The sequence below is a fragment of the Necator americanus genome, chromosome II (genome assembly GCF_031761385.1).
Source record: "Necator americanus strain Aroian chromosome II, whole genome shotgun sequence".
Lineage (NCBI taxonomy): Eukaryota > Metazoa > Nematoda > Chromadorea > Rhabditida > Ancylostomatidae > Necator > Necator americanus.
The window spans coordinates 14,952,242-14,967,225 of NC_087372.1; the positions used below are offsets into that span (position 1 = coordinate 14,952,242).

The 14,984-nt window shown below is 38.8% G+C and overlaps 2 protein-coding genes across 2 annotated transcripts; one reads left to right on the plus strand and one right to left on the minus strand.

The window, feature by feature from the left end:
- Positions 1-405: 405 nt before the first annotated feature.
- On the plus strand, positions 406-9,620 carry RB195_017894 (uncharacterized protein; the record flags this gene model as incomplete). The annotated part of the gene is made up of 20 exons (XM_064185088.1): positions 406-456; positions 520-628; positions 987-1,189; positions 2,028-2,137; positions 2,838-2,937; positions 4,058-4,151; positions 4,219-4,307; positions 4,589-4,736; positions 4,923-5,108; positions 5,310-5,497; positions 5,559-5,621; positions 7,094-7,200; positions 7,314-7,392; positions 7,690-7,777; positions 7,860-7,956; positions 8,063-8,212; positions 8,832-9,039; positions 9,099-9,235; positions 9,290-9,455; positions 9,528-9,620. 20 exons carry the CDS (start codon positions 406-408, stop codon positions 9,618-9,620), a joined length of 2,466 nt encoding a protein of 821 aa, XP_064040969.1.
- A 100-nt stretch (positions 9,621-9,720) lies between these two features.
- Positions 9,721-13,776, minus strand: RB195_017895 (uncharacterized protein; the record flags this gene model as incomplete). The annotated part of the gene is made up of 14 exons (XM_013445103.2): positions 9,721-9,828; positions 10,447-10,563; positions 10,676-10,799; positions 10,918-10,979; positions 11,036-11,141; positions 11,392-11,541; positions 11,596-11,699; positions 11,775-11,852; positions 12,147-12,212; positions 12,536-12,643; positions 12,748-12,802; positions 12,922-13,031; positions 13,128-13,286; positions 13,633-13,776. The coding sequence occupies 14 exons, from the start codon at positions 13,774-13,776 to the stop codon at positions 9,721-9,723; spliced, it is 1,491 nt and encodes a 496-aa protein (XP_013300557.2).
- Positions 13,777-14,984: the final 1,208 nt, after the last annotated feature.

A 14,984-nucleotide genomic window follows, 5' to 3' on the forward strand; every position in this document is an offset into this window, starting at 1 on the left:
ATGGCTTGCAGGTGCACGAATATGGTAGAAAAACCAACTTTTAGTTTTCACCTGATTTTTTCCCAATGTGCGTTTACCGTTGCGAAGATGCGCTAAGACGAAGCTTAAAGACATCAATTTCAAATTTCTCATTTTGAAAAGTTATTTTAATTCTACTATCTAATATGTTTCTTAAAAGGAGGTTGTGATAGTTTTTTTTTTAAACTTACATCGTTGGAATTATTCATATTAATTGATTCAGAAGTTTTTTCACTACTAAAACCGTAAATTAGCATCAGAAACGTCTCTTCTATGAACGTTTCCTATCTATCTACTCAAGATAACACTTGCAGAGAAAACTAATCTGTCTACGACGACCGGGTTATGTCGATTTCATTCTCGTAGCAATACATCTCAACCTGTGATATGCTTGTTGAGAGTACAGGGATTAAGGACACTGGTTCCCTGAGATTCTTGGTGAACTTTATTTGAGAGTGATATGATATAATCTTTCAATACTATTGTATTTTTGCTTTTAAGGTAGCTTTTGGTAGTCTTCTCCTAGCGGTGCTATTCATTTGCTATGGATTTGCTGTTGGAGGAGAAGTTTATACGAAGCCAGTGGTTACGTTTGAATCCGATTTCCAAGGTAAATTCTAGAAATATCCTCTGTTTAAACATCTGTTCTGTTCCTAGAGGTATCAACCGTAACTAATTCTTCAAAATTTTAAAACATGTCTAAATTCAAAATTTTACTTTTTTTCCCATGATTTAAAAACAAAAACAAATTTTGTTGGCAGTTTTGTGGGCGATATCTCAAGAGTGACGGAACGGCTAGCGGCCATGACCTTGGACGCATGCCAGTAACGACGTGTTTCCCTAATGCTCTGGAATTCCACATTTGAATTGATCCCATGATTTTATTACTAAGTTTGCAACAAAAAACAATCTGACAGTAGGGATCATAAATCATTCGTAAGATCCGATTTCTATCCCACTTTTTTAAGAATGCTTTGAAGAGGATCTCATTGATCATCTCGTGGATGTCAATACAAAGATCGTTCTAATGGTTGTAGACGCCTGGAGGCTTTCATTCTTCGTTGATCCTGATTCTCCGATGACATTCCTTCGCAATTCAGTCACATCTGGGCGAGGAGTGGCTTTTGCTGCCACTGTTCAGACTCCTACGGTCACTATGCCTAGAATAAAGGTAAGCTGTCTTCTCTAAATCTTCGGGGGGAAATTTTCAATGTTGTGATCTCCTTGATAGTAAAGAGAGAGTTTTGGGTTTGAAAGTATCAAAAAAGGAAGGCGAAACATCACCTATAGTCGGGTCAAAACGACATGAAGCGCGGACAGTTGCGTAAGCGGCGGCACTCAAAGCGGTGCGCTGGAGACAGCGGTTGGAATCGAGGTGGCTCATCACAGTAATGAACGGTGGTACCAGGGGTACTACCTCGATCCCAATCGCTACGCTCCAACGCATCGCTTTGAGCGCAGTCGCTTATCTACTTATCAACTCTCCGTGCTTCATGTCGTTTTGACCCAACTAAACAAATCTAGTAATAAGATTGATCAAAATACCAAACTTATCAGTTTTCTCGACGAAGCAACTCTTTACACCAATCGAGTTATGAAGTGGAACTGCGTAAAATTGACTTTATCACACATATGAGTCTATTATAAGGAGTTTCTATGTTTCGTGGACCCACCACAAATCTTGGGCTCTTAATCCATCGTATTCCCGTATTTGTAGGGATTATTTTTCGTTTTCCTTATGAAATTTGCAAACTACGTCCTGGCTCCTAGACTTGGAGCGAAATGAGAACTTCAAAAGTTCTCCGAAGCTGTAACTCCAATATCTGCAGAAAATCCAGTGAAGCGTCAAATTGACTACTAAAACTCTTTAATTTCAAATTGTAGTAGAACATAGTAGCTAAATTTTTTTTTTAATCCAGAATTCTACAGAAGTGTTCAGATTAAGAAATCAGCGTAAAGATGCTACTAGTTGTATCCCACCAACTATCTCTTAAAATGTTATATTTTAGGCTCTAACCAGCGGAGTGATTCCATCCTTCATCTCTCTCGTCACTAACTTTTTTGCCAGCGCAAGTACAGAAATTAATTGGGTGAATTCCGCATCTGTGATGGGAAAAAGGTTAGCGATTCGTCTTACGAACGACAAAAAGTTGAAAACGAGGCGCAAAAATGTGATATGGATGCAAAATAGTTCTTCTCGCGTCACGAGTCCTTTGATTTGTGAATTCCTACGTACTCCAAGCTTGAATGCTCATCTTACAATGAGATGCTTCCCATAGTAATGAGTATCTAGCATTTTATTCTTATGAGATTGGTTTTATGTGAAGTTCATTGTGACTTTGCGGAGCTCTCAGAACGTTACCGAAAATTTCTCTGCGAATGTTAATGGAACGTTCTGCAAATATGTACTCATTAGCTTTTGAGGCTGTAAACTTATTAATAAAAGTTACAAGCCGTCAGTTCCTTAGAGAAAGCTGAATTCGCAAGGTTTTTATAAAAACTAGTGAGTATAAAATGAAAGGTTCTTTTCAAATATTTGGTGCATTAGCACGTTCCGAATGAGTGAACTTATTAAAAATATGGAGACTAATTTCAAGTTTTTACTCGTTATCCTGGATTTTTCACTGCCTTGTTTTGATATTTCGTTTTTAATTTCCCTTTCGGGATCAGCGAATGGAAATGAAGAACAAAGACACAAGCAACAAAGATTTTTTTACCTTGTGGCATCAGTTCATTTTCTTACGAATACGAATGCCAAAATACTTTCGTAAAATAGAATTTGTAACTAAAACAACCTTGATGAGCTTCTCATTTTTAAGAATTGCTTTCTTTGGTGACGATACCTGGCTTCGACTCTTTCCTGATGCTTTTGTAAACAGCGAAGGTGTCAGTTCATTCTTTGTCAACGATTTCACAGAGGTATCTCATAATTCAGCTAAGCTTTCTTTTTCCGAACAATTTGAGTTTAGTCATAGGTTTCAAATTTTGCTTTTTACTTCTTATTATGTTGTTTTTTTTAATTGCTGCTGTATTTTAATAATTCCAACTACATATATTATTGATTTTCTTTTCCTGTTGATTAATTTTTTTGCTCAAAGCGTATCACGAAATTAGCATGGTACGGAAACCCCAGAAAAAGAGTAGAGCTCCGGTTGTAGATTACAGAAACGAATGTGGCTCCGCTCATCCTTACCAAATAGCGGCATATAACGGGATGGAAGACGGCGTTCTTTCCCACATAATCGGTTGCAACCATAGGCGCGATAGGAAGGAGCCGGGCCGTCGTGAAAGGGTGTAGCTCATGGGTGCAGCTTAAGTGATGAGGATCCCTTCGAAAACAGTCCAAAAGTGGATATTGGAGCACCGACTCCGACTATCGCATCTATGGGCCACCAGTCCAGATTGACGACGACACCTCATCAGTTTACTCAAATGAAACCAATGCGTAGGCAGCCGAGGAGAACGGAGCGCATGCAAGGATGCTCGTTCTAACATACCTCGTAGGAATTAAAGCGGTTCTCGCACCCTTTAAAGGCATCACCCCACGAATCTGAGGTGGTGCAGATTTCAGGTGGAGCATTCGTATACAGGATGGGAGACTACGGAGAGCGGGGTGATTCCGTCCATTTCTTCCTAATTGCCGTAAAAAACGGTCCGGAAGATATGGCTTCATTCGTTTTGGCGCACCATTTTGTACAAGAGGTCCGATTGGAGCGCGCCAGTCTTGTGCGGCGCCGCATCTTCCGGCCCGTTTTCTACGGCAATTAGGAAGAAATAGACGGAATCACCCCCCTCTCCATAGTCTCCCATCCCGTATACGAATGCTCCACCTGAAATCTGCACCACCTCAGATTCGTGGGGTGATGCCTTTAAGGACGATTAGGGAAATTGAGCGGGGCTACGCTTATTTCCGTAATCTATAACCCGATCTCTACGCTTTGTCCAGGGTGTCCGCACCGCATCAACTTCGCGAACTTAATTCAACATTAATTAACATGTTTCAATCAACATAGGAGATACAAACCTATACTTTTGCAAGGTCGATAACAATGTCACTCGTCATCTTGACTCAAAGTTGAACAATGATAGCTGGGATATGCTTATTCTCCACTACCTTGGCCTAGATCACATAGGTATGTTTATGCTTGTGGAATTTAGTACTACAAACCAATAGACTGTACCTACACGGATCCCTTTAAGGGCATTCGCTTGGTGGAGTTTCGCCGGAATTCGCCAAAAAAATTCGCGAAATGGACAATATTGCTCAACGGATTTTTGAAACTGTCTCGGTAAGAGCACACTTCCAATTAAAAATTGCAAATAAAAGGCATTCCGTTCTAAGGAGCATTCTCTTATGTTTACTTGTTGTTGTTTTTTCTGGATTTTTGCCTTAATTGATGTTATCTTTTAGAAGTTCCAAGTGTGTTATTAATTAAAATTCACTTGTTTTCAATTTGTAAAAGTTTAGTGTTCGTCTTCTGCAGCAGTACTAATCCTTGCCACTTGCTTGCCCATTTCTTTCAATTAACAAATTATTTCAATCAACAAACAATTTTCTTTCTCTTGTTAGGTGCATTCTCCCGTGCTATTAGTAGTAATGGCTGATCATGGCATGACATCTGCAGGATCTCATGGAGGCGGCAGTGAAGCTGAATCAAGAGTTCCGCTCATATTTTTGCACTCAAAAGTAGAGGTCAAACGAGGAGGAATACTCAATGGTACGTTTAGTTTTTAGGCGTGAATCCATTTCACTGCTTGTTCATCCACTAAATATCCAAATAATTCATATTTTAAAGTGACACTATTGTGATGCCGCAATTGGCATGGTATTGTTCTATCAGTGATGGTGCATGAAAGCTTTTAAAGAATGAAAGCTGTCCTACTTATCGATTTTTCTTCTTCAGAACTCCCAGAAGTTCAGCAGATCGATCTCGCATCCACCATACCCTTTTTTCTCAACTGTGAGATTCCTTCAAGCAGTATTGGACTGTCGCTTGTTCCGCGGTTAGCAGAACACTGGAGACTCTCTGACCTCACCATCTTCAAGGCTGCGCTACAGTCAGCTGTGCACTTCTCAAAGTTTGTAGAAGGTGAGATTGTCAAGCTGGAGATATTTATCTTCAGAAAGCAGTGCTGATGTTCGAAACAATCCTGGATATGAGGACTTTCTGGATTTTAAAGCAGAGAGAGAATGTGACGTTTCTCTTAGAACATACATTTATCAATTTCTGTTGCTCCTGCTCCGGTTTTCCGAATATAAACCTTCAGAAAATTGATATCCACTATTCCAGACCCTGCTCTCCGACGCCTTCACAATGTCGACGCAGTAAAGCGATGTCAGGAAGCGAAAGCATATTCGAATTATGTCCAAAGCAGTGCTGCTAGAGGAATTACTGGACGAGCTCAGGAGAGTCTAATCAAGTCGCAAGAGCAAGTTCTTGGTTGGCCTATGTACGTCGGCGTCGCACTAGTAGTACTGGTGCGTAAACATTTTTACTTTTCCTTTGTTGTTCAATCGCAACGCTGACGTTTTTATCCAGGCTTTCATCGCTGTGCTCCCTATTTCATGGTTCCGCTCTCATGTTTGTTCCAATGCACACTCTGTATGTTGTCTTTTTTTCAAGAATATTATGGAAATGTTCTTCTAGAAGTTATTCTGTTACTGTTTTTTCAAAAGCGTTTTACATATTTTGCAGCTATGCGTAAGGCGTCAATTATTGTAAGTGTTGGGACTGTGAATTGTTTCGAAGTTTTACGGATCCCACTTACCAGTAATACCAGTAATGGGCTGTCAATTTTATGCAGTTCTCTTTGAAACAATTACCAATTAGCTGTGAATTTTGTATCGTTGACTTCAGATTTCTAGCCCTACGGTTTTCAAACAAAATGAGTCATTCTTTCTGTCATGCAAAGCGCCTATATTTATTTCTTTTCCATCTGATACGGGGTCTCTCAAAATATTTAATTCCACTTTGAATAGCCAAAAGAACAGCATTTTAGCATTATATTGTTGTTTTCGTTGTTTCAAATTTAAGAAAGATCAAACTAGGGTTAAGATTCTCCGTAGATATCTAGGTGAAGTCTGTGAAGTCCACCTGGCGGGCTATTTTTATTCATTCTAGGGACGTCCAAAATTCATTGCGGTCTTGTTTCAAAGCATAGTTGGGACCTTAACTAGCGAGCGCTTGTATTTAAGCAGTGATAGCCGCGTTGTTACATGTAGGTAGTTCTTTTTCACCGCCGTTCCTAAACCATAACTTTTAATGATGTACCTAAAATCAAAAAAAATTAAATTAAATTAATTAAAAAAATTAAAAAAAACGGCGCAGAAGATATGAAGATACGGCTTCAAGCGTTCCGGCGCGCTATCTTCTACAAGGAGTTGGATTGTAGCGCGCGAGCCGTGTGCACAGGCCGCATCTTCCGGGCCGTTTTTACGCCAATTAGCAGGAAATGGACGGAATCACCCACCTCTCCATAATCTACGATCCCGTATACGAATACTCCACCTGAAATCCGTACCACCTTATATTCGTGGGGTGATGCCTTTAACTGAAATAACCTTATGGACGTTGTATTTTATGGTTATTCGAAATGTTCCCACACCTTTAGTGAAACATGTAGTAGGTGAAAAACATACGGAAACTCATTCACCCTCAGCCAGTTAACAGATATAACAGTTAACAGATATACATTCATGTAGTCATATTTTCCATTCTGTTTGCCACTTGAGACCATACGGCATTTTCGGGCAGTTGATGCAAAGAAATGGGCTGCACATCATGTTTGAGGAAGTACTAGCCCTAAAGTATCCTTTTGGTGCCCATACTACAATATTGGAAAATCTCTAAAAAGTGTGCGTGGGAAATTTATTTCATCCAAGTTTGCGACTATTTATGTTTGCTTGGATGACCGCTTCGCATCTGCCACAATTCGTACCTTTTGTTTACTTGACACCTTCTCAACCCTTAGGTGCAGTACGTCGAACGCGCATTCCAGTTTTCTAGGCAAATATTTGTGATGCTGCCTATGTAATGATGTAATTTTTTTTTTCGTAAGGGAGGTTTTCTTCCAGAAACAAATCACAGTGAATCCTAACGACTACATGAACTACATTGTTTTTGGACTCTACCATATCTCTTCATATTCTACAAGTTTTATAGAAGAAGAGCACGATGTCTGGTTCGTTTCAAGCAATTCTGCTTTCACCAACAAGCTATGGAACATTTCCTTCAAAACCAATTTCAACTTTTCTAGAAATATTCATTTATCGTGTATAAGCTGACCTCTTTCAGGTATTACATTTCTTCATCGATAATTTTGTTCCGCATTTTCATCATCATAAAATGTCATGGTTTCATTCGTGCGCAGCAAGTGAGTTTTCTTTTCATTCGCAATTTTATCTTTCTTTTTTTTTGATTTTAAAGTGTTTTTTTTTACTTTCACATCATGAAACGATGGCGTTAAAAATCACATTCGAAATCTTCTACAATAGCGTTTGACATCGACACGATTTTTGCTCTTTTTTTTTCAAATCCAACTCAATTTCTCATGATTTTTCCTCTCCCTATCACACGTCCTTGAAGTTCAAGTTTTTGATTATTGCACCAGAAATGTTTGTTTTAGTTTTTGAAATATCCTTTCACTTTTCATCCCAAACATTTCTGATAGATCTACTGTGACACGAAATTTCGAGCTGGATGCGTGCTGTTATCTTTGCATCGCCTGGCTGTTGCTTTCACAGCACATACCAGACGTCGTTGGTCTATGAGATCTGATAATTATGCTTGCGTTTGATTTTAAAATGTGTCTTCCTACAATCTTCCACTACTTCCTTTCAGATTTGCTGCCTCAGCCTGTCGTTCCTGAATTCCGATCGCATGTATCGCTTATTGAGCATGTGTTTGCAGATCTCAATCCTGTCATAATATGTAAATGGTAAGATCATCTTTTCTTATCAATTGCTTTTTCCTCCTTCCGTTTGAGCTAACAGCTCGGTTTGATTATTTGATGTTTCAGCTAGGGCTTTTTTACAACATTTTAGGAGCCCTTCCATTACAACAACGATATGTGTTTGCTATATTCTGTGTCGAATTCAACCAAGAAAAGCTATGTCAAGTATGTGGCGGACGTTAATACCGTACTCACTCTCTGTCCTCATATGTTTGAGAGTCGCATTTAATGTCGGACAAGGGTCAGTTCACCGAAATCTCATGATTTTGCTCGATTGAAGCGCTTCTAGTACTGTCAACTTCTAAAAGTTGTTGCTGCAATTCTTTCACGCTTACCATACTTATAGGTGATTCAGTAAACCTGATCGTAACATATACTAAATCAAAATTTTTTGAGAAAGCTGAAAAATTTTTTGTATCCCAAAATTCCTATGGCTGGAAGACATAACGACAACGTTTGTTTTTTTTTAGCGATTCTTCAGAAAAGAAAAACTGAAGGGCTGAATGCAGCGAGTCTGAGAAGACTGGCCTCTTTGTATTCAAAGCTTGCATTTGGATGCTTTTGGGGATAGTAGAGTTATCGAATTACTTTTCTCCAAAAAAGAAAACTTTTCCCTTGAAAAAAATCGGGAAAACCGTTCACCACATGTAAACAAATAGACACCTATCCTATCCTTAATACGTTCATATAGGAGCAAATTTTTTGTTTCAGCAAAAGGAATCTTCAAAAAAAGCTAAGCATGGTTACAGAAATAAGGTTCTAACCTGAACAGAGGAGAGAATTTTTGTGCTCTTTGCAAGACAAATCTGCTTTTTTCTCCTAGCTAGTTTTGTTTCACCTGTATTTCGGTACTTTTTTAGGTATATGATATTTTTGATTCTTGCCGGTGTTCTCGGCACCCTGGTGACGTCATTTTCACTTGGGACATTGCTTTATCTGTGCTATCTGGTCCGAGCAGAAACTCTACCTCTAGTTGTGATCTCTTTTGAGTTGGGTGCATCTACACAACTATTCACGTCTTCGCCCTATCTCTATGCGTTCTTTTGCCAGACAGTTTTCTTCTATCAGGTGTGTTGACTAGAACTGATTTCGTTGCTAAGGACATCATAGCTATAAATCATCTATAGGGTCAATCAAGCAACATATCATCAATAGACATCGCCATAGGCTACAAAGGTCTTTCATTCTACATAGCAGCTTTGGTGGGATTTCAAATACTCGTCAACTTCTACGCAGCTCCATTCGCCTTCACCATCGGCTATCTGTAAGTCCACTTCTAGACAACTGAGTAAATCTCGACGCTAACATTCACATTCAGGACTTCCTCCCAGTGCTCAAAATCCGACTATGTGTCCCTTTTAAACGCAACACTTCGCCTACGTTCTCTAATTCTCTTCTCTTCACTTGTGGGAATGATCACTCTTTCTGGACATCTATTCATTTTTAGTGTAGTTGCTCCGAAATTGATTTGTGAATTGTTACATGTAATTGTTGTTCTCTTTCTGACAAGCTGTATATATTTCTCATTATGTGTCCACATCAAAGATTCGCTTTAGCTGAATAATTACATTTTACATTTTACGTGGCTCGTTATTGATGCTCACTCGCTACTTCAACAAAGGATCTTCAGCAAAGCCGAAAAGAAGTGATTTAATGTATAACAGGTTTGATAAATTAGTTATGAACTCAATGATACTTTCGAGGACAAGAATAACCACAATTAACAAGCCATACAACAAAACAACATCACTACAAAAGTCCTTGTCTTTTGAGATCTTCGTACATTTTCCGGTTCACTACATTTCCTGCTGAGTCTTCAAATTCTTCATCCAAATCTGGATTCCATTTTTGTCTTTCCTGAAACATCTCATTAATGCTTTGTAACGAAATTCCCAAAATAGTCTTCAGTCTTCCTCAATACCTCTAGTCTTGCGGACCAAGTATTCATTAAGTATAAAAATGTTATCATTTTGACTCAGGCAGGATTTAACCTTCTCTTTTTTTTCGTGCACCATTGATGTATACGAATAAAAAAAGTACATATAGCGATAGCATTACTGGTATCCACTCGAAGAAATCGAGGAGCACAGGTGATAACAATAGTGTGAAGATCAACATAAGGTAATTTTTCTTCATTAGTGAACCGAATGAAAATCTCGTAAATGTGGTATTTGATCAATACTAATATGACACAGTACAATATTCTCGCCTCTTGTTATCTTTCACAAGTCCCACATGTTAAGCAATAAGTTGCTTTTACACGGAAGAAAAATGTACGGAAGTAAAGTTGGGAAATAGGTAACCGCTAAAGCTACGCTAAGGTTTTTTATAATGGCTACCGTGCGTGATTATCGATCAGATAAGAGATCCATTCTGGAAAGCGTCGGTAAGAATTCGCTTGAAATTTTAAAAATTCTGACTCAGAAACAACTTTCGTAGTTAGTTTAAGATCTTGACGAAATAAATTGAGGCTACCTTCTCTCCTTTTATTTTATTCCACAAATCCAATGCATCCTTGATCTGCGTAATATTCGCAAAGTGGGCAGTGTTTGGAATCCCAAGGCACCTCATTCCATGAGAATGTCGCCATTCCTGAACCATACACTTTACTAGGATTTGGCACTAGGAAAGTGCATTTAAGTCCACGTTCTTGGAGTTTTCAGAATTATTACAACTAGAAGTTTTAACAAGTAATAGGACATACATTGAAATGTTTCTGGAATGCTTTCGGTCCCTTGTAAACCTGATTACCGCATATCTCACACGAATAAGATATATTAAGTCCATGCAACTTATACAGCCAATATGGAATAGGTTTGCCGTCCCACCTGAAATGTTAAACAATAATCGACAACTACTAGCGAATGCCGGAGAGAGAGCAGCACTTGCTGCAACTCGTTTAAAATCATTCTCACTGTGATCTGTGAGAAGCAATTGATGACATACCCGAGAGGAAGATTCTTCGGATTGTACGGTATTCCATCGTCTTCCTCCTCATCGCTCTCAACCTAGAATAATATGTAATTGATACACTTGAGCAGTATGAAGGGAGGACTTCGAGTACCGGCGGTTCTTCTTCATCATCCTCCATTTCTCCTGCAGCCCTTGCCTGCTTTCTTTCTACGTTTTCGCGTGTTGCATCTCGTTCTTCCAACAAAACGTTGCCAATACTGCAACAGAACTTCTAGTAATCAATTATCATCTGACAAGACAAAATATTTCTCGTCACTTTTTCCCAGACATATTAATTTATATGAGATCTCATGAATTTCGGGATATATTTAATCGATTCCTATTTATGGCTGCCCCTTTATGATACGAAGCCTCGCACAGAGCAGTATGAAGATTCGAAATCCAAGTTGCATCTGCGGAGTTGCCTCCATGGAACCATCCCACTAAGAAGACGAAAATGCTACTAACCACTTTATGTGACCTTCAAGCTTTGCCAGTGCGGCGACCCGTGTCTGCTCTTTTGCATCATCAGCTTTTTTCGCCAGTGCATCTCTACCAAGCTCGCCAGCTCTTACTCCTTTCGAGGCAAACAAGCGCTCAGCACGTTCTTTGAGTGTGCTGGAAAAGAAAACGAAATGACTCTAGAAACAAACTACAGCAGAACCACAGTACCCTCCACATTTCAATCCCAGAGCCGAAAGTGCAGCTTTTAGCCTATCTAAGCCTAAACTTTCCAATTCCGTGGGGCTAGTGTAAGCAGATACATCGATTGTTGCCTGAAAAACTATGAGGTCACAAAGCATAGTTTCCAAAACCAGAAATCAACTAATAATGATAGGAAGATTACAAACATGTTGCATGTTAGTGGGATGTGATTGCCAGCCAGGCAAGGTACCATCTGCCAACATCCGATCAACTTCAGCATCACTCTGAAGTATGTTTCATGGTTTAAATATTTCCATATGTATGTGTACGAAAATGTTTGAAATTTTTCTCTTCACAATGGATACAAAAGTTTCAGAAAAAGTGTTAGCGTGAATTACCCCGCCTATAATCCCCAATTATACAATAAAATGACAAAAGCACTCGTAGACTAAGGTGCATGAAATATTGTAGTGTCACGAACTAGATCTAGAAAACCTAATATGTTTGTTGGAACGTCCTTGTTGAAAGAATAGTGTTAAGTGATAACGAATAAAGCAAGCGCACATGCAAATTACCACCTTTCTGAAGTCCTCTGCAAGGTTATGAAGTGGTCGAGTGCGATCCATGAAATAGACGAGGTAGTCCTGAACAGCAATAATTGATCAGCAGGGTAAAAAATCCTGCGGTTAAATAAAAATACAATTATGCAACATTGAAGCAGTTTCCAGAAAGTATAAAAATAAAAAAAGGAAATATTGGATACTGCGACAAAAACGAACGAAACATATTTCATCGTTGAAAAATGTTCCGTTCGTTTTTGCTTCCTGCATGCGAAGATGTAATGCATGAGAGAAAACGTATTCCATCAACAACATTGAAACGTCATGACAGAAGAAAAAGAAGTGTCATTTTTAAATGGCAGTTTACATGTTATTTAGGTTACGATGAATTAGAGACTTTCACAAACCTTTAAGGCATGCAAGTATTCCTTGTAAGCTCCCGTCTTTTTGGTAATGTTTCTTGGTATATCCACAAATCTATCGAACTGGCTGAGGTAGGTGATGTAGTCAATTTTCTAAAAAGAGAACACTCGCATGAAAAACTATGTGAAAAACTATTTTTAAATTGAGTAGAAATTTAAATCTTAGAAAAATTAATTAAATGGGAAACTTGACAGACCTTAACAGCTTTAAGATTGAGATACAATGCATGTAGAGAGTGCATATCCAAAAACCTGCAACAAAGCATAGGTCACCATAATCATCACAAATAAAATGGAGGAAATAACAACTGACAGAAAATAATAGAAAAGAAATGGAAAATAGAAAATAAATAATACCAATGAATTATCACCTTCCGTATCCTTCTTCATCCGTAAACTGTACCATATCAGTTTCTTCTCGCTCTGGATCGGCAATTTCTTCGTGCATTTTTTGGAATTCCATAGAAAGTGGTTCAGCAAGCTGAAATTTCTGACATACAACACACAAGCAATTAATGAAAAAAAGTTTAATTTCAGAGATACGCGAATAATAATGCACAGCAGCAGTCATAACAACCTCATCAGGATTTCGCCGGTGTGCATCCTTGAGAATCTTTAAACGAGCGTAGAACTCGGCAAATTCATTAGGTCCAGCGATTGCTTCCATTTCACGTTTGCGAATCCCTTCGGTATCGGTATAGATGCGTTCCAAATTCTCAGTGCAACCATGATACCTCTGTAGCAGAATTTAGCAGTTTTTGTTTAACAGCGCAGAAGACAATATAAAAGATTTCATCTAACGTTGGGAAGATCTTGGCATATCTCGCAAGTAAACTGAATAATTTTGAGTTGTTAGCTTTGTTGGAATTAACTACTGTTGTAAGAACTCATCCTAGTTCTAAGTAATTGGCTGCTGCTGCAGAATAACTTATTTAATTAAACAAATGTTGCGGACCTCAATAATTGATACTGTTACAGTTGACTAAACATTCTAAGAGTTCACGAATTAAGAAATCCCACAAGTTCTAAACTGAAAAGAATCCATCTCCTGTGACATAACGTTAACTTGAGACAAAACCAACATCGACAAGAAATTTCACGCGTTGTTGTGAATTGATATTAGCTTTGTGCGTCTTCTTATCACTCATGATTTCTTTCACAATTGTTTCAATGGTACGCTCGCGTTCTTCATGAAGCTTCCTTTGGTTTTCCAAGATTGAATCCATCGCTATAATAAAACAATCAAATATGGGAAAAACAATAGACACGACACGATGGTAAGAAAAAGATTCACTAAAAACAACGCAATAGGCAGAAAAAAAACATGACGCTTGAATTTTCTGACCGATTCCAAATAATTAAAGGACGCAAGTCATAGTGTAACGGAAAAATATATGTCGTAATTGCACAACACACGGTCCATTTTGAAAATTTCTTCCCGGACTCGTGTAATGTACTGACGAGGCCTGAAGGTGCATTATTTGTTATTGTTTTATCCCGAATATTTCTAGTGAATGCTTCCCTGTTTCTATGTGGTACTAATTTTAGTGGGCTATAATGTTGGAAGTCATCAGTGGAGCGAACGCTTTGTTTCCATTTTTCCAACCTCTTTCTTGAAGTAATCTGTGCAATTTACCTTAGAATGAGTACTCAAATAGCGCTGAGAGTCGCGTATATTAGGACATCCTGCGATTATTCTGGATACAAAGGTAGTAGGGAATGACCAGTACAACTTTTTCTTTCAATTTTTGAGCCATCAGGGACTATTTCTGGGGTTATTTCATACGCACGAGGAACTTATATGGCGTCCATTCGGCGAAGACGTTAAATCGGTGAACGAATCACGAAAAGGACCGAAGTCAGCGAAAGCTGCTTCTCGTGACTAATCTATGTTATATTCATTTTCTACAAATTACTTCAAAAGAGGCCTTGCAATCTTCAAGTCATATCCCTTTGTTCTGTCCCCCTCCAACTACCTGAACCCGTTATTATATTCCCCTTCTAGTTCTTGTACTGAGTTTCTTTAAAAAAAAAACCTCCAAGAAATACAGCTCTGGCCGAAAGTCGGAGGAATTTTGTCCGCCTGATTTGTTCCGTCGTACGTTGACAAAGCGAGCACTGGTGCCCTGGCTCTGTGGTTGTGGCTCCCTGACACGATGACCGATGAGGCGGCTGAGCTCATAACCCTCTGATTTCCTCTTTTTCATTTTCTTTGTTGATCTTAGGTTATTTCTTGTGTATTTCTAATTCGCAGCCATTTCACTATCACCTGTCATCGCTCCATCGGTCAGCATTCAAAATGAGGTGTAGTATGAATGCCCGTTTCCCTCTAGAAAACCCATCAGGCCTAGTGGAATCTCCAAGGAAAATGCTGCAGTGATGCTTTATAGGATGGCCAGAAAACTAGTTCCTCTTCGAGTTTTCAGCTGTTGAG